Raw genomic sequence first — 24663 nt, 5'->3', positions numbered from 1 at the left:
AGAACATTCTCTTTATCTCTTCTGTATTGGTCTGTGTGTGTGTATGTGTGTGTCTATCTTTTTCCTCAGCTGTGCTTTCTCTCAGGGTCAAGCCTGCTGCTTGAGCAGGAAGTACGTTTGACTTTTTCTCAGTGCCTGCATCAGCAGCTTTTGTTGCAATACAAGTATCTTTCTGGATGACAAAGGAAGCTCTGAGCCCATTTGCGTCTTCTTGTGGTTGTGCCCACTTTTGGATACTGTCATCAGAAAGAGCTTCAGTACTTACGTAACTAACATGAAAAATACATATCTGCTCTGACCTGCATGCCAGATTTATACATATAAATCTATGTATACATACGACAGATACACACACGCACACACACACACACACACACATACACACCCACACGCATACACACTTATAAAATGTAAACACATTTTTTTCTTTTATCTCAAAAAGATAAAAGACATCTTGACCAATATCCTATAGGGTTATGGAATATCTTTAAAAACATGATCCTGTACAAGGCTTGTTTCTGTCAGCATTTTACCCTGATGAGGTTTAGGTGATAGCTATGTTGTCCCAGATAACTATGTTGTCAGAAATAAGGAACGTGTAGAAATCCCACGTGCAAATATAATTGTATATACTTATTTGACTACTGTTTGACTACGACAGTGTTTTTGGACTTGACATTAAGCAGGATTGTCTTCACTGACAGGATGTTAGCTAGGATCTCTGTTGTAAACAAGATCTTGTCAGCAGTCTAAGCACAACTATGTAGTCTTTTCTTTTTTAGAAGAGCATTCTCCCTTAGCATGCTTGTATTAGAGGAATAGTTATATCAGATACAAAGATTGAAAGGAAGTATTGTTATCAATTTGCAGAAAATCAGTATTTTTTTTTTTAACTTTGTGCTATAAATTGAATTTTAATCAATTCTCGTGGCCCTATTAACTCTTCACAATATTGTGACATAAACTTTTATAATGTCTTACACAAAATACTTTTCCTAAGTGTGTGTGACCCTCTGGTAGAAGTTTTGTGAGGAATGTGATGTAGAATCATACAATACTGAAATGTTGATTCACACTTCATGTACTCTCAGTTTGATGGAAAGTTTGTGTATCAGGGATTGTTGAAAAGTGCTCCTTACTTGGATGTCTTGTCCTCCATGGGAGGTCTGGAAGAGGCTGTGTAGTTATATAAGTGTGCATATGAAAAGACAGTGTACTCTGACCAGTGTACACTTTTGTCAAAAGACATTTGATTTGCTTTGTGCTAAGGTTTAAACTGGAAATGTAAATATGGATTACTGATAGTGAACATTTACTTTTCCGATTTTTAATATTTTATCAATTCTGTTTAGACAAGAAACACAAACATGTTGCCTCATATTAAACAAAGATATTTACACAAATGATGGTTAACAGTCCTGTGTGGCATCTGTGGGTTGAGAATAATAACAGTCAAGATTTTATCCCAACTGAAATACCTGATGCCATATCTGAATGAAAATGTCTATGTCTAAGAATACAAAAGAATTGAAAAGAAAGAGTAAGCAACAGCTAGTAAAGATCAAAATTCACATTCATTCACTCAACATTTTTAATGACCCTGTGCACTGTCGAGCATACCTTTGAACAGCGCTGTAATACCATATCCTACACAGTGTTGTACTGTGGTGCTGTAATGTGATATATTACATTAACAGTTGGTACCCCCGCTGGGTAAAGTCACTGTGGTTTTACATGACCTTTCATTCAGCCTAACAGATACTCTTAGAGGTTTCCTGCTACCACATTTCATCATGTCTCCATTTTTCATAATGTTGTTATCTGCCAACATCATTATTATTATCCTTGTCAGATGGAAAAGTTCCTGAAATATTACTTCTGAAGCAATATCCTATGAATTTCACCTACACTACAGCGAGGGGATTTCTGGATATTTCTGTACTAAGACTAGGGTGAAATATTTATTCAAAAGTTGCAGCACTCATAACAACAAAAACTGAGCTTACAGAAGCTGCTCTATTCAGTTATTACATTGATGTCTTTAGGCAAAATTGTCATCTTGGACTTGATAAGAGAATCCCCTTGGCATCGTACCAGAGACCAATATATGGCTGTTCAAGCAGAAATGTTCAGTGCATGTTATTATAGCACATAGTCTCAAATTATGAGCAGTTATGGGATCTGAAGGATCTAAATGATTTTTCACAAATTTTTAGAAGATCTTGCAATATCCTTCGTAGATCCCTAATGATCTTGAACGACCTGGATCCACCTGGATCTTTAGCCTGTTGAAATTCAGCCACTTTGTCTCGCAGCCTATTACTTGCATCTGTTCACAGCATTGTGATCAAGTTCGTTGACTTTCTCATTTATTCACTCTTATTACCTGTTCAATGGCATTAGAGATCTTCACAACTTTGTGTTAAGTCTAAGGTGGTTTGAGGATTGTAGGACAAGAATGTTAGACACAAAAAATGACAGAAATTTTTTTTAAATGTTTCATGCTAGAAATGTTTTATTCTAACAAAGGAAGAGGGGGGGGGGACCTACTGCAAATACTCGGATTTATGGTTAAAACCACACGGATGTTGAAATATTGAATCCCTCAATACCCTTGGCCGTACTTGTTGGCGGTTTTAGTGTTCCTATGGTCTGGCATAGTTCATTTGGACAGAATGTCATTTGAAGCTGCTCATTTCCAGGCCAGAAAGTTACACAACATCCCGTTTTTGGCTTAAAAGACTGAGTGCACACAGACGTTTTCTGAGGTCTCTGGAGGCATGGAAATTACCTGTGAGGAAAAGTAACTGTAAATTCCAGATGTTTAAAACTGTCAGGGGTGTATCTGCCTGGACACTTTCCTTTCTGTTATCCAAAATAAGAAATTAATAATAATGTAGGCAAAACATCCTTCTACAAAGAATGTTTTGTAGGCCCTCATTCATGTTCAAGATTGATGTTTGTTTGTTCACTCTTTAATGTGATTAAGTATAAGACCCTAAAATTAACACAGACAACTTATTATCTACCTTAATGATTATTTTGAAATAGCAGAATAAGATGTATATCTTCACATAAAATGATGCCTGTTAAAGCCGGTATACCTGCTTGTTTGGGGGGGGTGGGGGGGGGGTTGGACCAGTCTGATCAATCTCTGATGTGTGTTGTCCCTCTGTGCTCCAGAGTCTGTCCATCGTACAGTACCAGCCAATTAGATTCGGACTGTGATGAACACAGAAAGTGTGTGTGTGTGTGTGTGTGTGTGTGTGTGTGTGTGTGTGTGTGTACGTGTATGCATACTCTTGCGTACGTGTCTGTTAGTCTGTGTGTGTTCACTAACCAGCAGAGTCTTCAGTGGGTACAGCCTGATGCCAGATGGGGGGCTGTAAATGGACTTAGCTGTATTTCCACCAGGTCCATTGATCTGAATCTCCAGAGACAGCCCCATTAGTGCAGTGGATGGGTACTGCTGCTCTGATGAGACTAAGGATCTAATGTGCTGTCTCTGTACACTGGCCATTACTGAAACCCTAACACAATGAGCGTGGGGTCTGTCTGTCACAGGAAACTGTGCGGTTGCAATGAGCCAGCCGGCCTGTGGCACCCTGGGACAAGACCACCACCTCACAGCACCTGCAGCTTTAGGGTCAGCTCAGACTGCACGTCTCACCGGCAACAGTCAGGGTCACGAACTTTTAAAAGAACAGCCTGTGAAAGCCTGTTAAGAGGATAACCCCATATCTTCCTGAGGTTTTGATGCATTTTTTTTTTGGTTACCACTGTTGATTGTTGGTGGTGCCTAATCCATTGTTGTGTTTGAATCTTTCTTGTTTGATTTTGGAGGTGCAGTTACATTGTTTTGGTTGTTTTGGTCTTTAATCTCTGGTCCCAGATAATTATATGCTGCTCTGAAAATGCTTTTACCATCTACTTTCTCAGTAAAATGCTGAGAGGAACATTTTCCCCTCTGATATCAGAAAAAGTTGAATGAAAGGATTTAGGTCAAATTTAGGTCACATCATGATGTTCCACTGTGATTTGCTGGTTTGGTAGGGTCCATGTCAATAAATCTACAATTAAAAACAACTTTAAAATATTTAAATGTATTGTTGGTGGACAAGTAGTCAGATCATAAAACAAATCTGGAAATGGGTAATATATTCAGACAAGCACAATTCAGGTATTGTATGGTTCATTTCTAGTCCAATAGTAACATAAACAGTCATGCTGAGTTATGCTATATTGGCTAATTCCAATTTGTTTGCAGATAGTCTCAGATTAGCGCCATGAACATGAAAACAGTTAAAGATACCTTTCTCAAACTATAATGCAGGGAAAAATATTAAAAACACTAAATTATCCACTAAAATTCAGGATCAACACCAGAAACAGGAACTGTTGGTTTGGCACATTACCTTGCTGTGGTGCAACCAAGGGTCTTTTTTTTTTTTTAAACTCAAGCTTCTCTAATTGCTACAAGAGTCATTATCTAAGATCCAAGTCAGCAACCAAGGCAGCAAAGCTGTTAAAAAAAACACACAAAACAAAACAAAAAGAGTCACAGCAGGTCAGTCAACTGTGATGATGGAAAACATGCAGTGACACTCCCGGATGTGTGTCCGTAACTGTAGTTGAAACATGGCAGAAATGACTAACAGAGGCAGTCACACTGAATGACTTTAAGGTTACCCTACTATGACATAGGTTACTCTCAAAGAGGTTGTCTGGCGGACAGCCACGACATCCTTCAACTCCCAATACCTACCATAGCATGGGAAGTGTTTGGATGTCTGAAAAGCAAACGATTAGTTAAAACATGACTTCACTGACTGAAAGTATCATCACAAATGTTCGCAAACAACATCATACGTCATACGTACTGTTTCCAATAGTCAAACAATACATAAGTTATAGCTTTTAAATTTACACGTATTCCCAGAGAGACCATAGTCAACCCAGCTAACTCGTATATTCATGTGCTGGCAGTTGCATAAACTATCTTACACAGAGTCCGCTCAGGCCACCTTGTATGTCACTGGTCCATTTTCCCTTAGTACTGTGTAATCAGGTTAAATGGCAAGTGTTCATTTTCTCTTGGGATCTGTTTTCTATTAGATTAATCGGTGAGGGGGTAATGGAAGCGAAAACTTCCCAGATGGAAACAAAATGACCAGCTGCCCAGATTTTAGAGGTTTCAACTCCAGGGTGGCCCACACAAATTTGGCCAAACCTGAGCGTGTTCATTTGTACTGCTTTTATGACCTTCCGTTATAGAACCAACCCTACACATGTATCCCCTTAACTCAATGAACTCAGTTAGTATGCCATAGCCTCTCTGCCTCTCAAACATGTCACAACAGCTTAGTTTGGAATTTCATCTCTGGTAAGCTTTTCACTTTTTATAAAGGAGGGGAGAAACCAAAATGGACAGGAAGTGGTCACTGAACATGAATATTGCCTGCCAGTGACCGATATTACTGTAATACCTTTAAAACTGCAGTAATCAGGACCAGTCATCAGTAACTATAACCAGCAACAACAACCATATGGTTGAACATATCATTTAGGCATAGGCAACATGAGTACACAGAGTCAGGTGCATCCGTGTGTGTAATGTGTATGTGTACATGTAGTAATACAGCGTCAGCTCTGTATATTAGGAGAACTTTGAGTTCTGCGGGTGACGATATGTCCGCCATCTATGACAGGGTCAGTCTCTGCTATATTCAGGGTGTAATTCAATCACGTCTCAAGGTTAATGTTCATCTATGTACTCAGTTTAGGTAATTGTAAGTCTTGATGTTTGATACACGGTTAGAGAGGTATGAGTTCATGTAATTCCTCATTTGTCAGTAATTCACAGTGTGTGATGCAGCATAGACCAGTTTTGGTGTATTGCTCCATGAGACAGTAGTAGAACACCAGAGTAACGTAGGAGTCTCTGGAAGAGGATTGTATGCAGAGTGGTAGTCGGTACAGTAAGCTGTAAAGGATGATGTGGAGATGTGTGGACAGGCTGGAATCAAATCTACCATCAAAAGTTTGTTGCAGTAAAACCAGTAGTTTTGAGTTGTGTTGTCTCTCAGACTCTCAGAGAGAAAAAAAGGAAACAAACCCTTTACATATTTTTGTAAGGATTCCTTCCATGTTAAAACTACAGCCTTACAATTTTTTCAGTGATGTTTTCTCAGTCCTGTGGCCTTCTTTAATGCCACTCCAGATTCCATCTTAACCTTACCACTCTCTCTCACTCTCTCTCTCTCTCTCTCTCTCTCTCTCTCTCTTTCAGTCTCATAACACACACACACACACACACACATTCTCACACTCTCTTCTGCACTTCCTCACTCAGTACAGTTATCCTCACCAATACTTATCCCCCTCTACTCTTTTCACAGTAACCACCTACATTAGAGAAATTTCTGACAAATTGGTCATTGGCCTTTCTCATCAACTCACAGACCCATTAGAGAGAATTTCCTGGTTTCTCACGTCTCATATTTTCTGTTACATTTATAAACTGTAAACACATGACAACGTCCTTGTGAAAGGGACAGGAATTTCGACAAGTTTAAGAGAGCCACAGTCATGCTGTAAATATCTCATTCAATCTATTCTCATCCTCACCTTCCCACTGTGAAGCTTCAGTCTGGTCCTCTTTTGGTCTTACCCATAAAGTCTCTGAGAATTTTATGAGCACTGATAACTTACATCCTTATCACGGCTGAATGACAGGGTTTATTAAATATCACCACGCCAGTGCAAAACAGGACAAGATTTACAGTTTATCTATTTGAGATCTCCCAGCGTTAATAACCAGGGTCTCCAAGGTTCAGGACACTTTCACAGCATCAACTTTAAAAAGTTCATTGGGTTCCTGGCAGAACTGCAAGGATTTTAAAACAGGACTGGCTGCTTTTTAATATCATTTTAATTGATTATTCATGGAACTGTCACTCTGACGTCTGTGTCATGAGTCACGATTATACATATTTGATTTGAAAAGAGAGTACATTGATCCAGTTATCTCAAGCTACGTTACATGCTGATGATTGCAGTGTGATGAGAGAACATATTACATAATGTGATATTATTATTAGTCCAGTTGTTGTCATCCTGAGAGTCTCCACTTCAGAGGGGATAACTTCTCATGTCTTAAAACAAAGATGTGATTGACACCAGAAATATCTGTAATTTTGAAAGTGTGTGCCTCACAAGTAAAATAAATACCCTCAAACATTCTCCATTTCAATGTTTAGTTGTAATAAAATGAAACAAAACACTGTTGTTGAAAAAGGGGTTTGGAGTTAGTGACACAAATAGTGAGATTTTGTAAATGATTTTCTAATTGAATGGATATGGTTACTGTGCAAAAACATTTCCATGTGCTCTGTGAGTGCTCTGGGAGTTATGCTTGCGCCATTAATGAGGTTGAAATGCAAGCTCTTCCTATAGTCTCTTTAGCTTTCTCTTCTTCAGAGTCTAGTCTTATGTTGACAGGTCAACAAAAATATCATTATAAAAATAAAATGGATTCCAAAGATCTCTCTCTCGCTCTCTCTCTCTCTGTCCTTCTTGTTCAACTCAGTCAAAAATTAATGTTGTAATTTTGCTTTAAAAGCTCAGTTGACGCAGTCTGACGCCCCTAAAAGAAATATTGCTCCAGTCAGTCTAATAGCATCATAAAACTTTTACAGTGGAGCAGCAGCACCCTGGCCTTTGTTTGATTCTGTGAGTTGGAACAGTAAGCAGTAAACAGGTAGGAACGCGTTGATTTTCTCTGACATTTATGGGTGCTGTTAGTGGAAAAAAGGGAACTTAGGTTCAGAACAAGTTGCAATGCCTAAACACACGGCTCTGCCATGAGAAATGCCTTGTTTCATCGTATAGTTTATTATATAATTCACACAGTAAAAGGAACTCTATATTTAAAGACAATACATATTGTGTTCAGTTCATAGCCATTTTACTTTATTGTTCCACCCTAAACACATATTTGGATATGAGAGGGGGATTGACTGGGAAATTTGTTTTTCATATAGTCTGGAAAGTGCATCCATATTACACAATTATGTTTACTACATACAACCATACTCCATTTATATTACCACCCATCTCATGTCTCATGAGACATGAAAAGTGCAACATTTAATCAGAAACACAAAGTAAGCCTGAAAATGAATTAATGTTGAAATGTATTGAGCAATGAATTGAATAAAACAATTGATATTTAATGAAAAGTATTTTTTTTGTTATAAAACAGCCTTGCAGTTTACATCTGGTTTTGTTTATTTTCTGATTTCACCATCCACCACATTAACACTATCAAAACCGGTTTTACTCCATTCACCTGGTACTTCATTCAGGCCAGTCAAATCAAACACATACCCTGTCCATGCATCCACTCATTCACTGCAACACAGGTTTGATTTGGTTCCATTTGCCTGGCTATGGTATAGCCATGGGCCAAAAAAGGGTAGGTTATAGTTACCAGCACTGTAACTTGCTGCCAAGAGTAGTGGACCTAAATTAAAAAAAAAAAAACTGCTCGCAGCAGTGTGATGACTTTGACCAACCATACTTATGGCATATCTTAATTTAGTCATTTAGGACGCACATTACCGAATGTTGTTGGTAGGTAGGAGAGTTTTGTATAATTCCACTCTTTGTTCCCAATGAGATTTTTATTGCTTTCAGACTGTGATGTTGCAACTCATTAAAGCTCCACAATAGCTTTCTGCCAAAGCCTAACTGAACAGTCTGCTAAAACAAACAAATAACTAGGAGCTCAGTCTCCTAAGCCCCCAGGCCTCTGTATAAGTTCTCATGGCTATGAATGTACCATTATACACTTATAGGCTTTGGAACGCCTCACTATAACCCCAGGCATGGGCAGTCACTGGTCTTACTGTATCTATCCAACATAGCTTGAATTGACTCCCTTGCTTGCTGCATTGCATTATGGGACTTGAAGTAGAAGTGTAAGAGGCAAAGTGTAAGACTTTAGAGTGGTGTTGGAAGAAAATATACACGTCTTTTCTCTGTTATATATATTTTTTTTTTTACATTTTTTTGTAAGGATTCCTTCCATGTTAAAACTGCAGCCTTATTTGTTTAAGTTATTTAATTAGGAGTTACTTAATTAGGATGATTTAGCCATTTAATAAGTTATTTACTTAATTGGAATGAAGTTTGTCATTTTTCTGTATCATTTTTTTTATCTTACAGAAAAAACATTGCTTTCATGTAGTATTTTGACATTTTCAAATTGGAAATATGACAGATATCGTTGTCCATGGATAAAGTTCCCCTTACTGTATTACTAAAAAAATAATTTAAAAGAATTGTTGTGTACTTGTGTGCTGAAGAGAGCAAGAAAAGAAAGGGAGAGATTTTAAAATATATTTTTTAATATCTTCTGTCAGAGTTCAGAAAAGAAAATGCTACACATGAGAAAAAATGTGGAAAACCCCAAAATAAGGTGATTTACTCCCCCTTAGTTACCCACATCCTTTAAACCGTGTCAGAATTGGCTAGTAAGGAGACTTTTATCCAAAACAGTATTGTCATGCTCTATTATTGAGTTAAAGGATCCTGGATTTCTAGCTCAGTATCTCTGGTGGTTTCTAAATGATTCTGGGCAAAGTGAATTGCTTGTCTAAAGAGTAAAGCAAAGTTGTTTTGTCGCTCCAACTCTCTACTGAGGACTTCCCTTCACTCGTTCGTCATGGTGAGAGAGTGGAATCCAGTTAAAGTGCCAGACGTTCTGTGTGTGTGTGTGTGTGTGTGTGTGTGTGTGTGTGTGTGTGTGTGTGTGTGTGTGTGTGTGTGCATTTGCTGGCATGCATGCATGTGTTTGTTTATGGATGTCGTCGGTTGCTTGCAGGTGCTCTTGAGTATGCATCAATGAGGCTTTCTACCATGAGCAAGGCATTTCCGTAAGGTTGGATTAAAATAATGTGTTTGGCAACACATTTGATGGTGGTGTGTGTGTGCGTGTGCGTGTGTGTGTGTGTGTGTGTGTGTGTGTGTGTGTGTGTGTGTGAGTCTGCGCGTGAGAAACAGCGAGTGTTTCTCCCCTTCACATGGCCCCCTGTCTTTGGCAGCTCACCTTGGCGGCTCCCTCCAGCGATGACGCAAATGACCTACACTGAGTGACCTCCACAGCAAAACCTGTAAAATATTAGACAGCCAGAATGAGGCTGACTCCTTAGACCAGTTCATACAGATGCTTGCCTTCACGCTCGGCTTGGAGCGGGAAGGTTTCGGAAACAGAAACAGGTTATGGCAGACCCGTCCGCTCGCTGGGATCCAAGGGAGCGCGTTTCAGGTCACAGATGGTATCTGCTATTTGGATTCAAGATTCTCACAGGGGTCCTAAGTAAGCACCCACAGCACTGATTATGCATCACGAAATGGGTTTCCCGCTGTGAACGGCGACCGTGATTCCTACAGCCGAGGCCCCCGTGTGTTTGTCCCATCTGTTTTATCTTTTAAACATCCCCTCTAAAGTCTAGAGGAAAACACTTAGACTGTGAAATCCATGAAACTTTTATGAGGAAATGCAACACTCTAGTCAGCTGCTCCAGCACTTTTGCACTCCCTAATCGGGCCTGCTGGAAGTCTGCTTTGTCTATTGTGCTTTGACTGATCTCCGTTTTGTTCTAATGGGCAGTGAGAGTTCAGCAAGCTTTAGTTACGACTGTAGATGCCCCCATGGACTCATAAGGAGTGTGAAGATGATGAAACTCAGTGAGCTGTGTTTGTGTAGTGAGGAATCTGGCTGTAAAGAGAGAGAAACCCAAAACCAATAGCTTCCAGGTTCTGGATTTTTTTTTTTTTTTGGCTTTTAGCATTGACCTTCTTTTGGGATTAGTTCCTGTAAAATTTGTACTGTTATTACACTGTAATAGATCACTTATTGTGAAAGAAAAAAGGGCTTATTTTCTCCATAATTTTTCTCCTTAGGGTTTTTGGCTCTGTTCTGTTTTTCACTAGTACATCTTTGAAGCAGCCACAATCGTTTTTACGGTTCATTCAGTGTTCATACAGCAATCTACCTTTATTCAGTTTTTCATATTTCACTTACACTGTTTATTTTAGCAAGTCAGAAGTTCATTTGGAAATAGATAAGCAGCTTGTTATCCACTGATTACTCTATAGCATAACTCACACCATTTAAGGCGTAGTATGATATGGACACTTTTGGATCCCTGTCAATAGGAACTTGCCCCCTGCTGGCATAATGGGTCATTACAGTAGTTGGTAGTATCCTCTATTTTAACTTTGACATCCTGTAGAAGTCAGTATGTGTAATCTAATTTGCTTTGTGCAACATAATTTTAATTAGGGTGTGCTCCTTTATTCTAATTAAACTTGCAGCACAGTGCAAAAAAGAAAAAAAGAAAAAATCCCTGAGGTGTAATGGATTAAAACGATTCTTTGCACCATTCTGTATGAGGACACTGACCTCAAAGGAAACTCTGCAGACAATTTTTCAATCAGTCATTTTAGCTTAGGCCTTGCAGGTAAGTTCTGCGACACTGGAGTCCTTTTGTCTAGATTAGTGCAAGCGCATTAGCTGTAATTTAATTAGATGGGTATCAGCCCCAAATGAAGCAAAGGCACTGATGAGGGACCAAATATGTACCAGAGAAAGGGAAGAGGACATAAAGATTGGGTAGAACACTGAATGACTGATTCTGAATCCATTTGAAGTAATTAGGTTCAGCGCTCTGCAGTTTCCTGCTTCCGACTCATCACACACTCTGCAAAGTTCATTAGAGCTAGAACGGAGTGCGTCAGAGAGCGCTAGGGAGCCTGAGCCAGGAGATACGCTGATAACTGTCTTCCTCTCTTGAATCGGGACATGTGTATATTACACATTTCAGTCAGTAAAACTGTTTCCATCCATACATCCCAGATGACTGTGTATGTGTTCCAGTCTCCAGTGTGTTTGAAACAGAGCTAGTTAAGTACCATTCAGACTGCTGACAAGCCAGTGTTTCAACCTGTGGGCTTTTACACACTACATGAACAACAGAGACCTCTGAGGAGCGGAGTAGCATTCAGTCTGTTTTGTGTAGCAGAGGGCAAGCGCAAGAAGTTTCTTTGGATCCCTGTATACACAGACAGAGGCTTCTGCAGTTTATCAACCAGTCTAGTTAATTACAAGAAGAGCCAGAAGTCTGGCTTAGTGTCAAATGGACACATTTAGTTGTTCATGTCAGACTCCCTGTAGAATCTATGACTATTTGGAGATGGACAAGGGTGAATGCTGTCGTCACTTACCTATTTTTTTCCAGGATTGTTAGTCATACTCAACTACAAAATGTCAAAATTAACAAATGCTGTTCTCCACTTCTAATCTTGGCGAGGGTTTAATCAGAACTCAAAAAAGAACGGCTGCCCTTGTTTTTCTCATGTCTTGCTTCCTCAAAGACTCACCTCATTCCTCTCCATCACTTCATCTCAGGACACTGAAATGTGGCTGTGAAAGACATATATCATTACTAGAACTACAATAACTCCCTAAAGTTCAAGACCAGTGTTTAGCTCTGATCCTGCACTAACAGCTGGATTATCATAGTACAAATTTGTTTATGCTCTTTTTGTTAGTTTATTGTGTTTAATGGACTGACTAATCCAGTGCATTTTTAGATTTTGCATTTTGTAGTTACTGTTTATGCTGATTGTATCTTGTTATGCAGCAAGGGAATGAACTAGAATGAGATGAATGTAGATTTCCAAAATTTAGTTACACTGTGCTACTGACCTAATGGGAATCAGACACATTTCAATGTATTCAGTTAGAAATAGGAGGGGCTGGCCTTAAGGAAGATTAGATGCCAAAGGTGACAGAAAATTGTTATCCATAGTTTCCCGTTTTTGATCATTTGTGTGTGTGTGTGTGTGTGTTTGTTTAGAAGGATCAAAGGCAGTGCAGATAGGCATGGTTCAGGCTTGCTGAGGAGAGAAGCAGATGAAAGATTGGCTTATGTAAGGGTTTGGGGTTTGATGATGCAGTGACGGCCGGAGCGGAGGCCCACTGATGCTGGGATACACTAATGCTGTCCGACTTTGCGGTGCCCACTGATGTTCCTCTTCAAAAGAACCCTACTCCTCATTACTCCTGGGAGAAAATTTAATATACCGCTCTCTTCAGCGCTTGTAAAGAATTTGGCATTTTGAGACAATTGGACTACGTTTTTAGTGCTTAAAACCAGAGTGATGTTGGTGCCTTCAGATGAATTCATTTGATGAACAAGCCTGAGCAGGCTCTGAGGGTACTGTGTAGTCTGTAGTGTATTTCAGTGGTTTTCTGTGTGAACTTCAGAAAAGAGTAGTGGTTTTTGATAAATTCTCTTTCATGTCTGGGGTTGCACAAGGGAAGAAGTTCTCCTCAAGAAAACAGACTTTCAAATACAACTGACACTAACCCTCTTAAAATACTTAAAATACTAACCTAGTCAATTCTTGTTAGCATAAATAAAGCTTGTTTATTTACTGCAGTACTTTACGTTAAAAGGTGTGTTTGTTTTTCTTTTCTGAACTGAGGCCCAGTGAATCTATGACTTGAGCTATTGCACGGAAACTAGCGGAAACTCTGAATGAGGATGCTGTACTAATGTAGCATGATGGAAAATGTTCCTAAATCATACCTTGGTCACAAGCTGAAAGAGCTCGAAAGGAAAACGCAGCCAGGCAACAGCAGCTGTCCCATGACAGTACACTCAACAGGCTGAAAGCTCCATCCATACCTGTGTCACGTCTCAACACTATCATCCCAGTTAACCAGACTGAGGTCTAACCTCAGTTTACAACCTTAACTTTACACCCATGGCCTTCATTAAAGCCTCCACTTAAACCATAAGTAAAGAAGAAACCCACCTGATTTTTCTTTTTCAGAAGCAGGTTTATGGATTCATACTTTGAGATTACTGTGAGAAGAGAAGGGTTTGTGCTTATTTAAATCTGTATGCTGACTTCTTAAATTCTAGGACTTGTCTTGCTCTGGAGTGTCAGAGTGCAGCACTTGGACTAAAGCATATATTGTTTAACATAACTACTGCATGCGTTCATTCCTGGCTTCAAAATCTCTTGTTATCTCCAGCCTAGAATGTAAGCTTTACCTAACAAGAACTTAACATATTAGAAATCGTTATAGGGCATCTTTCAAAACTATAGTTCAAGTTTAAGGTTAAAAATATGCAGTAAGATTCTAAAAAAAAAAAAAAAGGGAAAAAAAAATGAACGTCCCTTTAACACGCCACAATGATGACACAAAGATTTTTCCAATGTTTTTAAGGTGTTGTGGCATCTTTGCTTTTCAAGCTTTTCTGCCAGTCGGTTAATGAATAACGTAACTCCTCCGCGGTCCTTCATGTGTGTATGTGTGTTTTCTTTTTTTCTCAAAAGAACCTGTCTATATCCACCACAGTAACTGTACAAATGGCCAAATGCACTTTGTTACCATCATAACAAGGTCCATGGCCTTTCTAGATGGCCTGATCATTTTGGCGGAGCGCTAATGTAAGCAATCATCTTACCCTCTATTGGGTCCGCTACCACTCTAACGGCCTCTGATGTGTTTCAGGTTGCGGTTTGGTCCATGTGACTGTGAAGAGTCATTTGAGAGGAATAGTGTTCTGTTGCACACACCTGTTGTGTTTGTGTTCAGGATCAGGCAGTGTGTGTGATGGGAGGACCAGAAAAGGTCCGGGATGGACGCGTTGTACATTCTGTTAATTGAAGCATAGAGAGCTCTTCGGTCCATTAAGCTGTGGAAAGGACCATATTGAAAACCTGACCTGAAAGTGAAATTGAATTAGAGATGTCACGCTCCAAAATGGGGAGGGGGGAAAAATGGGCTGACAAGCACTTCTGCAATGTTCAGCAGGCCTTTTTTTTTTCTTTTTCTTTTTTTAGCTCTTTATGTGTTGGATATATTTTTAGCTCTGTTCAACACTAATTCACTGGCTGAACTGGTCATTATTTTTGAGACAGTAATGTTCTGGATAATGTGACTGAACTCTCTCTCTCTCTCTCTCTCTCTCTCTCGCTCTCTCTCTCTCTCCCACTATTTCTCACTGCTTGTTTACAGATACTCTCCCACTCTGAATGGGACCATAAACGATGGCCCAGGGGATCTCAGGTAAGTCCTGTGCATGTCCACAGATTGAACCTCTTTCTGGAAAAGCAGTTAGATCAGCGCAGAGTTGTAACCGTCCATACTGTGTGATGCAGACATCTCCTGTACCTAATGGGCCAAGCCATTAACCACAAAGCCCAGTGGAAATGTGACATATGTTTTAGCCCCGATGAAAAGCACGTATGGATTTGTTGGTAGAAATTGGCGGTGTTACTTGAACAGACAGGGAACTGTTTTCAGTCTGCTTGGTTGCTTTGGGGCAGTGGTATCGTGAGAAAATGGTGGTCTCCAGTGGTCTGACAGAGCCTGGGTAAACTCAGCTCTATACACCTAGCTAGTGATTGTCCTGTTTCCTCCTGAATAATGGAAAGGATTTTTAAACAATCCCCAATGGCTCTGTTTCCTAACCCAACACAATCAGACTGAGCTCTTCAAAACTGACACATCAATGCAAAAGTGTACCCTGTCTAATCAAGAGGATATCCCACATAATTCATCCAAAAGTTCATGCAACACACTCTACAAACAAAATTTTGTGGGAAACTGAACTTAATGGAATTTTGCAGGACTTAATGGTTCCTCTCTCGTAAAGTGTTAAGAATGTTGTAAATCATCTTTGAATGGGCTTCCACAGATTTTTCTTGATTTACACTGTGGTCACATGCTACATGCTTCCACAGATCACTCCATGCTACATGCTAGTATGCAAATGATGCAACTAAATTATATCATTTGATTACAGTCCCAGCTTGTAGTTGGAAAAGTTTTGGTGGGTGGTTTTACGTGCACCAGAGGAGTCATCAGGTTGGCTTTGCCCTCCCATGTGGGCATCATGTGTCAAGACAGCGCTTGAGCATGAATAATTGTCTGTGTCATATTTGCAGAAAGCAGAGTTAATGAATTATGGTAATTATGTTTTTTTGTTAACGGGATTCCAAAGTGTTCACCTTTGTTGTCTTTGTTTATCTGAACTATTAACTGCTTTGTTTACTTTCTACCTTGATTAGCCAGCTGTCATGACGTTTTGTGACAAGCTGTGCTAAAACCTTTGTCTTGATGTCACTTTCTGTTCTGTTACTATAAATAGGTGTATTAGAAAAGGGATTTATCTGTGACCCTTCTATTCTTTTATCATCAGTACCATCAGCAGGTGATTTGTAGGAAGATGAGAGGGGATGCCATCCCCCTTTTTAGCAAAATGACCAAAATGCATTCCCCTTGTTAACCTGCCACCCCCCTATGTACTCTATAGAGTAGTGTCAGTGACCACTGGGACTTCCAACCTGTTGGTCATTGGGCCATCCCTCCTGTTAAAAAATAACAAATCACCTATTGAGTACCGTAATTATTCTTGATTCATAAGGGGAGGGGGGGGGGGGGGTTGACGTTTTGATGCTTTAGCTCACTTTGATTTTATATGTTGATGGATATTTGTGTTCATTTAACAGACTCTCATAGCTCTGTTTGACAAGTGGTTAAGAAATTAAATCCTGTGTTGGCAGTTCAGTGTGGAGATTTATTGATTATTTCAGTGCGCAAATTTGCCAGTACACATATATTAGTAAGTTTGTTTCTTGTTTTTTTTTTTTTTTAAACCGCATTTTTATTATGGAGATTGTGGTGGCTGTTTTAAGTTACAAATTGAAGGGGAAAATATGCATAGAGAGAACTATTTAAATATTTATTTTAGAGCTTGAAAACACATTGGGTTTCTGGAAAGCTACCTGTAGAGATGGCTGAAAAGAGAGCTCTTGTTGGCTCCAAATTTCTCACTTCTATCCTGGTAACTGAAGGAAAGGAGGGAGTGCACGAAATTCAGTCAATACCTTGAGTTTGCTATGGTGGACAGTCTCCCAATTTGAGTTGAGGTTGAGTTGGCACAGCAGGGAGTCTCTAAAAACACAGACAAGTATTTGGGGTGTGAAAAAGATAAATGAGCTTGTCCTGAAAAAGAGCTGATTTTAAGCAACGATCTGAGGGAACATGAGCCGAACAGTCATGAATCTCGTACGCATGCACAGACTTTCTCCTGATCACATAAAATTTAACACAAGTTGATTTTCAAAAGTATACATGCAACTGCACCTCTATTACACTGTGTGTCAATCCACCATCAGACACCAATATTAAGCTCCCTGTTAGCTTCACTTTTCTGCCAAACTCAAATGACACTGAGGACAATGATGATGAGTATAATGGAATATTATAGAAATATGCATCACAAGTCTGTAGTCAAATATGTGGTCGTTCCCCAGCCTCATCAAATGGTTGTTAGCATTAGGTTGATTAAAACTGTTCATGAAAAACATAAATATTCATGATAACATTTAATTGAATGAAGAATGTTAAAATCTTCAATTGTGAATCCAAAAGAATAAGTCATTAATTAATTAAGAAAAAAACCTCCTAAACCTTCTTAATTCAGTATTCAAATATATGGATACTATAAATACTGTGATATTATCAGCTGGGTGAAAATAGACCCAGATTTTTATATTAATATTGTTAATATAATTAGTATTTGACATTTATAGATACACACAAATATCATAGTGATCTTATGAAATTGAGCTCTTATAAACTGTTACCAATAAGGTCAGATGAAAACTGAGCCACTTTTCATGCTCAGGTCATAAATCAATATTATAATGAAAAAAAAAAAAAAAAAGTATGACAGTGCCAACAACAATAAAAGAACGGAACCATATAATAGTAAAAAAATAGTGGATGAAAAGGTTGGAATGAGAAAACTGGAATTGGAATTGGGATTAAATAAAATGGAGAGTCCTAGTTAAAAATGTTTTGAAACACTTCTCTCAGACACACACACACACACACACACTCATAGAAAACATTAACTGTAGCTGACAAAGGAAGTGATGTGTACGTATGTATGACTGTGTGTGAGTGAATGTGTGAGAGTGTGCTGTAAGTGGTACACACGTACACAAGCACCGAGGGCTCAGCCAGGCCTTACACACACAGAGCACAAGGGTAGCAGGCTTGAGAGAGGAGTGTGTTTTCAGATGTACATACAAGAATAGAACAAAGAGTGAGATATGGCTTAAACCGCAGAGGACACAGTAAATGAGAACTGTATATCAGACCCCGTTATGATTAATTATGAATTAACTCATGTTACTTATGATTATCAGCCCTCAGCCACGCATCAGTTTCTCAGGGCAGCATATCAACTGTAGTTTTTTTTCCAGGATTTAATTTTTTGCATGTGACGATGTGCCACATATTACCTTAATTTTAGAATGATTGTATGTGTGAGGAGAACTCTTTGCGCAATTGTACGTAACCGTTTTCAAATGAGAAGAAGATAGCATCACCTGAATATGCAGTTTTTAAACTAATCACATGCTGTAGCTCTATTTCTGAGTTTGAATTTCCAGATTACCCTCAAACTGGTGTATGTACACTCCATCAGACAATGCCTTTTGTTTTTTGTTTCTTGTTTTTTTTTTAACTCTATTCATAGACAAGGGTGAGTTCTTCTCCTCTTCTGCTCTTTCTTTTCTTTGCCGTGAAGTGGGTTCTCCTTGCTGTTCCCTCTCCCTCTCTCCCCTCCCTCTGCCCAGCTTACTTTCTTTTCCTTTGGCTCCTTTAACAGTCCCTTTCTTTTTCAGACACTTATTCTGCTAATTTTGTTTCACATAGGGTAGGTAAACCAAATATTTTCTGTAAAGGGACAGAGTGGTTATAGGTGGACTGGTTGAACGCCCCCCCATCCCCCCCCCCCCCATTAAAACTTGTTCTGCCTCTGAATTTGTTTAGAATTTTTCATTTTAGAAAAAATGTGGAACAGCTTGTAATTGAATTTAGTTACAAGTCAGATTCCAGGCTTTACAGGTCGTGATTAAAGACTTCTAAAGATGGAGGGTCATGTACGAGACCAAGAGAAACGTCTAACCTTCATAGACAATCATCGGACACTTAGATAGTTTTTAACAGAATTGTAAATATACTGAGGATAAATTTGGGAACCAATGCAGACAGTACCATTAATCAGTTGTTCATTTGCCAATGAGTATCTTCTCTCTCTCTCTCTCTCTCTCTCTCTCTCTCTGTCTCTCTCTTTCTTTCTGTCTGCCTCTCTCTCACACACACACATTCTCTCTCTCCCTCTCTCTCTCTCCTCTCTCTCACAGTGATTGTGTGGGCCTCAGCGTGAGTTACTCAGGCTCTAATTATGATTTGTAGCTGATTCTCTGTGACTTTATAAAGCTCTAATGAGCTCTGTTTATATGGGAAATCAAATCTCCCTCACAGGCGAGGCCCCAGAGGTTTGCCAGGGTCTCCAGTCTGGATGTGTGGGGCTGAAGCACGCTCTGTTCTCCCCAGTTGCACAATGCTGTGAGCATGTGTAACCTCAGGGGGTATGGATCTGTTCCAGGCTCAGATTTGTGGGCTCATGGCAGTGATATTACCTGAGGCATATTAGGGTTTTGTCTTTGTGATCAGCTACATAATGACACAATATCAACTAATCTGTGGAGACAGTCGCACTGTTGGTACACTTAAAGACAGTCGACTATAACTATATTAATGTCAGTGTGTATAAGATCACTCTGGAATTTATTAGTTTACATAAAAGAATAAGTACCAGTTATGTTTATGAATAACATTCAGTGACTTTGTCACAACCTGCACCGCCATTTTGGACTTTTGGTTTGACATGTCTTTGTGCTCCTGTTCTCTGTCTGTCTCCGCCCCTCACCTGTACCTGTTTGTCTAATTATTACCTTGTTAATTTTATCCAATCCTGTTTTGCCCTGTTTAGTTCTCCCTTGTATTTAAGTCCTAGTGTTTGCCTTGTCTTTGTCTATCGTTGTTTGTGTTAGTTTGCACAACAGTCATGCTGCACCTTTTTGTTATTGGTTTTTTGTTCTTTTTCTGCACATGTATTTTGATCTTCAGTTCCAGTAAAGTCCTCCGTTTTTCATTATCATCATCGTGTCTTTGCACTTGGGTCCTGCACCACACCGCCAGCGTGACAGACTTAATGAGACAGGGGGAGTCAATTAATGACAGGAAATACCTGTAAAATATATATCAACAATAACTTACACAAACTGTCTCTGAAAAGTAATCATAGCTCATTTATTTTCAATTTATGGAGCGCCGTCAGCTGACCACTTAAGCAAAATTATAACTTTCCTCTTTTTGGTAAATTTGTATATGTATGGAGGCACTCAACATACAAGCATTTATTACACACACACACACACACAAAATAAACATATAAAGGAACTACAAAAAACTGAGCTTTTCTCAAGTTTTTGTGTTGCTTCCTTGAACTGAACTCAGAAGTGTGCTCTAGACGAAAGCTTACACATTTGACATGAAAGTCATTGCACAGTACTGACCCTTTTAGCCGTAATTAGCTATGTGACAAGCAACCCATGAGACAACTAACCACAGCCTCGCCTAATTCATTTAAAAGACTTTCTTCAAGTACGAAATATCTCCAGTTTAGTCAAGCTTCATTTACATTCTTGTTTTTGTGAAGCTTGTTTACGTGGTGATTTTACCAGGATACACACTCATATCTAGACCATCATGTAAAACAGCACATAGATCTTCAGTCATTTGATGAAGAGCCATTTTGTCAGACGGCTCATTTGTATTTATAAGTAAGAGTCATTCGGGGAGCTTATCTCTGAGATTTCCAACAGTGGATGAACTAATTGACTGATTGGAGTGATACTGAGGAACTGATATGGAAGGACGGCCTAACTGAATTTCCGAAGAAACAGGCTAATGATTTGAGATATTGGGATTCTGGGTAAGGCTGGCTCCATTCTCAACACCAATGTCATAACATCAGATCAGGTCAGAAATGTGATCACAGCAATGTATGGGAACCCGCTACCTTCTATGTGTTACTGACAAACTACCAGAACAGGTTTTAAAACTATCCTCAGAGAGTAATTTTTTAAATTTCCAACAATCCCCGCCTTATCTTTAGTAACAACCAGGCTAGCCAAGAAGACTGAAAAAACTCCAGTATAAAAATCAGGATAAGGCCCTAGAGGCCTCTGTAAACTTTATGAGAGTAAATGACTTGGGGTTTATCAACAGCTATGTCAGCAGCACTGAGAACAAACACTCTGGATGAGTTAGACCTGTAGGCAGAGCTGAGAGCAGTGCTTCAGCTATGCCACCCCCCTTGACAGTTCACACTGGGAGGTTTTGGCTTATTGTGGTACCAGCAGAGAGCAGATTCATTCAGAGTGATATACCCACCTGGGTTTAACCAGCTCTGAAAAGCAGCAAGTGTTGTTTTTGGAGTGAGGGATCTTATATTAAGTAACTTTAACTTCATATCATAAGCTTTATATTGTAAGCACTGGTTTTATTTGTTTGTTGAACTAAGCTAATGTTTATTAAATTATTTGAACATATGCTACTGGGCTTGACGTTTTTAGCTTTTATGGGATGGGAAATAGAAACTAGGTCAGTTTATCTGGTCCGCTTGAAGCCCGGATTGGTTACTCTGGTTAGATCAGGTTAGTCAAGATTTAAATCAGTAAAACTGTGAGCTGGAGAGCAGCACCCTCCATTGGTGGGGTATATACTGTTTCTCATCTAAAGGCCAGGCCTACCCCAGAAAGTTTGCCAACTGCTAACAAAGCCCATATTGTTTTCTGGGCGCCACTCTACACAGCCAGTGATTTAGTAATGCTAATCTACTGCCTGTTACGTCACTATGCTGAGATTGGAGATAGGGCCAGAGCATATTCCTGATTCTTTTTCCGAACTTACCACCTCTATTTTATTGTGTATTATTGTCACCTTTAATTGTAACCTTTGACAGTTTACTTTTACTCTTGAACAGTACTTTGAAATTTGCTTTGATCTCAAGCACCTGGATTACATTGGGCTAGGCTCAATGATGTCACTATCTTCAGCTTCATGTGTGTGTGTGTGTGTGTGTGTGTTACATAGAATCAGTAGTGACCTGAGCTCTTAAAGTAAGTGTGTGAGTAACTGTGTGGGGAGAACATGTTGTTAATTAGAATTGGGCAATAGTAGAGTCTGTGCGGGATAGATGTAGGTTAGCAGCTCTGCCTCCGGGACATCCCCATTTTGCATTGCAGCAGGTTATCAGTGCAGGTTCTCAGTTATCAGTGATTTATCAGAGCCACCTGACCAATGATCACAGTTAGTGGCTTATGGACATGTTGTATAAGTAGAAGTAATAATTTGGCCAATGGGGAAAACAAAGAAGCCATGGAAGGAACATCCAGAACTTAATCCAGAAGTTCTAGAACATCCTCTGGAACATCTGGAGGATGGTATCTCTAAATGAAAGAGTAGAATTCATCAGGTCTTCTGTACATTAAAGTGTTACATGTATTATGCACAACTTTTGATGTCTCAAGTTACTTTCAGTCAAGACAATACTATGATACATGGAGACACATTAGCAGAGAACTAGAATGGTACCAAAACGTCTAACACAGGCTTACGTTGTCTGTGGTTGTAAATAATTGCACTGTCGTGAACACATGACAGTCTCTGTGTGTCTCTTTTAAGTTTAGTTAATTCTAAGAAAATGGTCAGTTTCATTAAGTGGAATGGTGCAATGGGCCGATTGTTTAATGGTTTGTCAAAAAAGAAAAAAAAGGCACTGTTGCGCGCTCTACGTCAGAAGACTGAACTAAGCGCATTTAAAACAATTCATGAAAAACTAGCTGGCAGATGCCCCAGGGAGTTGCCTGCGCATTTACCATAGATTTCAGATTTTTTTTTTTTTTAACATAGACATCATGCCAAATGAACAGTAGTTGGAAATGTACTGCGCTTAGCAGGGATATGAGGCCAATCCACAAAAATGTTGTGTCAGCATTGTACAAGTGAAGAGAAATGTGGGGTTTGTTTGACACAAACAGCATATGAATTAGGTACCACTCCCTTGTCCTGCAGGACAGCTCTGAACATTATATATTGGTTTATTACTGGAAAATCAAATAGACTTGAATGGCATGTTTTAATGAGCAACTGATGTTCAAATATATTAGACACCTGTGTGTGTGTGTGTGTGTGTGTGTGTGTGTGTGGGTGTGGGTGTGAGACTACACATTCACATTATTCTGTGTATGACTACTGTGACACTGTGGTGTGTGGTGCGTGACTGCGGTGTGAGGTGTATGAGTGTAGTGTACATGCATGCACACAGTGATTACTGCACATGACAGTCTAGTAACCCTAAAAACTTTACCACTGTTTCCTCCATCATCTACCCCCCCCCCCTCCAAAAAAGAAAGAAACAGTTATATTTTGTCTTTAATGTTTTGTGCGTGCGTGTGTGTGTGTGTGTGTGTGCGTGCGCGCGCGTGTGTGTAGACAGAGAGAGAGACAGACAGAGGACAAGCAGAGAGAGAGAGACAGACAGAGAGAGACAGACATGCAGTGACTCCCTCAGGGTCATGGCAGGGTCTGTGCAGCCAGCTGTTCCCTGTGAGCGGCCGGCTGGATTCCTCCACTGTGTCGGATCCTTAAAATCTCTCTGAAGAAGAGAACAGAGTCATGTGCCCTGTCTTCAGACCCCACAGCCTTGTGAGGGAAGCTGTGTGTATTTCTTCATGTTTCACAGTCATAATACTCTCTCACAATTCAGCTTTGTCTGCTCAGAGATGCTTTGTTTGTCTGCGATGTTTCTTTAAGTTGTGTGTGTACAGTTAATGTGTGCCACGGAAGCACTGGTTAGGTTGTATGTGTGTATTCAGTTTGTAATTCTAATTACATGATTGTCTCTGTGTTTATGCTCTGTTGTCATTTATTCATATGCATTAATGAATAGAAGATTACATTATATTATTAAAATAAAGCATTTATTCATATACATTAATGAATAGAAGATTACATTATATTATTAAAATAAAGTATATGGGGAGAGATGACAACTAACATACAAAAACACTTTATACTGAATGAGAACATAAAGATTTTAAAACTTTTTTTCTTTATGTAATAAGCTGAATTTCTTATTGGCAAAATATTCCAAAATAAGAAACATGTTGAATTTTTTTTCTCAAACACCAGTTGCGTTTAGGTTTTGTATAGAAGATACAAATTTAAAATGTAAAAATCTGAATAATGGTGTGTAATTGTGTATCTCACACACACGCAAAGTATCTTAACATCGGGCTTCGGACACAATTATGGAAATATTATTTCCAGTATTTCCATTAATATAACACCATCAATTAAAATATCAGACAACATACCGACGGAAAGGAAGGACTTTTCTTTATTTATTTGGACTGTAAGTCTTGCTAGTGTTAGAGATCTCGAACATTTGCACATCTGTGTTTGCGTATATCTTACTGTGGTAACTCAATCGGCCTGTCTTACGTCATCATTCACCCACAGGAAGGCATGAAGTGTTTGTGGTTGTGTGTGTGTGTGTGTGTGTGTGTGTGTGTGTGTGTGTGTGTGTGTGAGCATGAATATGTGTTAGCATGTGGCCAATTCACATTACAGGACACTCACCATAG

General features: G+C 39.3%; 1 protein-coding gene across 1 annotated transcript in view; it reads left to right on the top strand.

The window, feature by feature from the left end:
- LOC115821533 (cGMP-inhibited 3',5'-cyclic phosphodiesterase A-like) overlaps positions 1-24663 on the top strand; it is a 68359-nt gene that overhangs the window by 20751 nt on the left and 22945 nt on the right. Inside the window, exon 2 of the mRNA XM_030785379.1 lies at positions 15104-15154. Within this exon, the coding sequence (XP_030641239.1) occupies positions 15104-15154 (51 nt within the window). The remainder of the gene's footprint in view (positions 1-15103; positions 15155-24663) is intronic.

The sequence above is a fragment of the Chanos chanos genome, chromosome 1, assembly GCF_902362185.1.
Source record: "Chanos chanos chromosome 1, fChaCha1.1, whole genome shotgun sequence".
NCBI classification, from domain to species: domain Eukaryota; kingdom Metazoa; phylum Chordata; class Actinopteri; order Gonorynchiformes; family Chanidae; genus Chanos; species Chanos chanos.
Note: the sequence above shows the minus strand (reverse complement) of the source record. Positions and strands in the feature narration are given on the sequence as shown.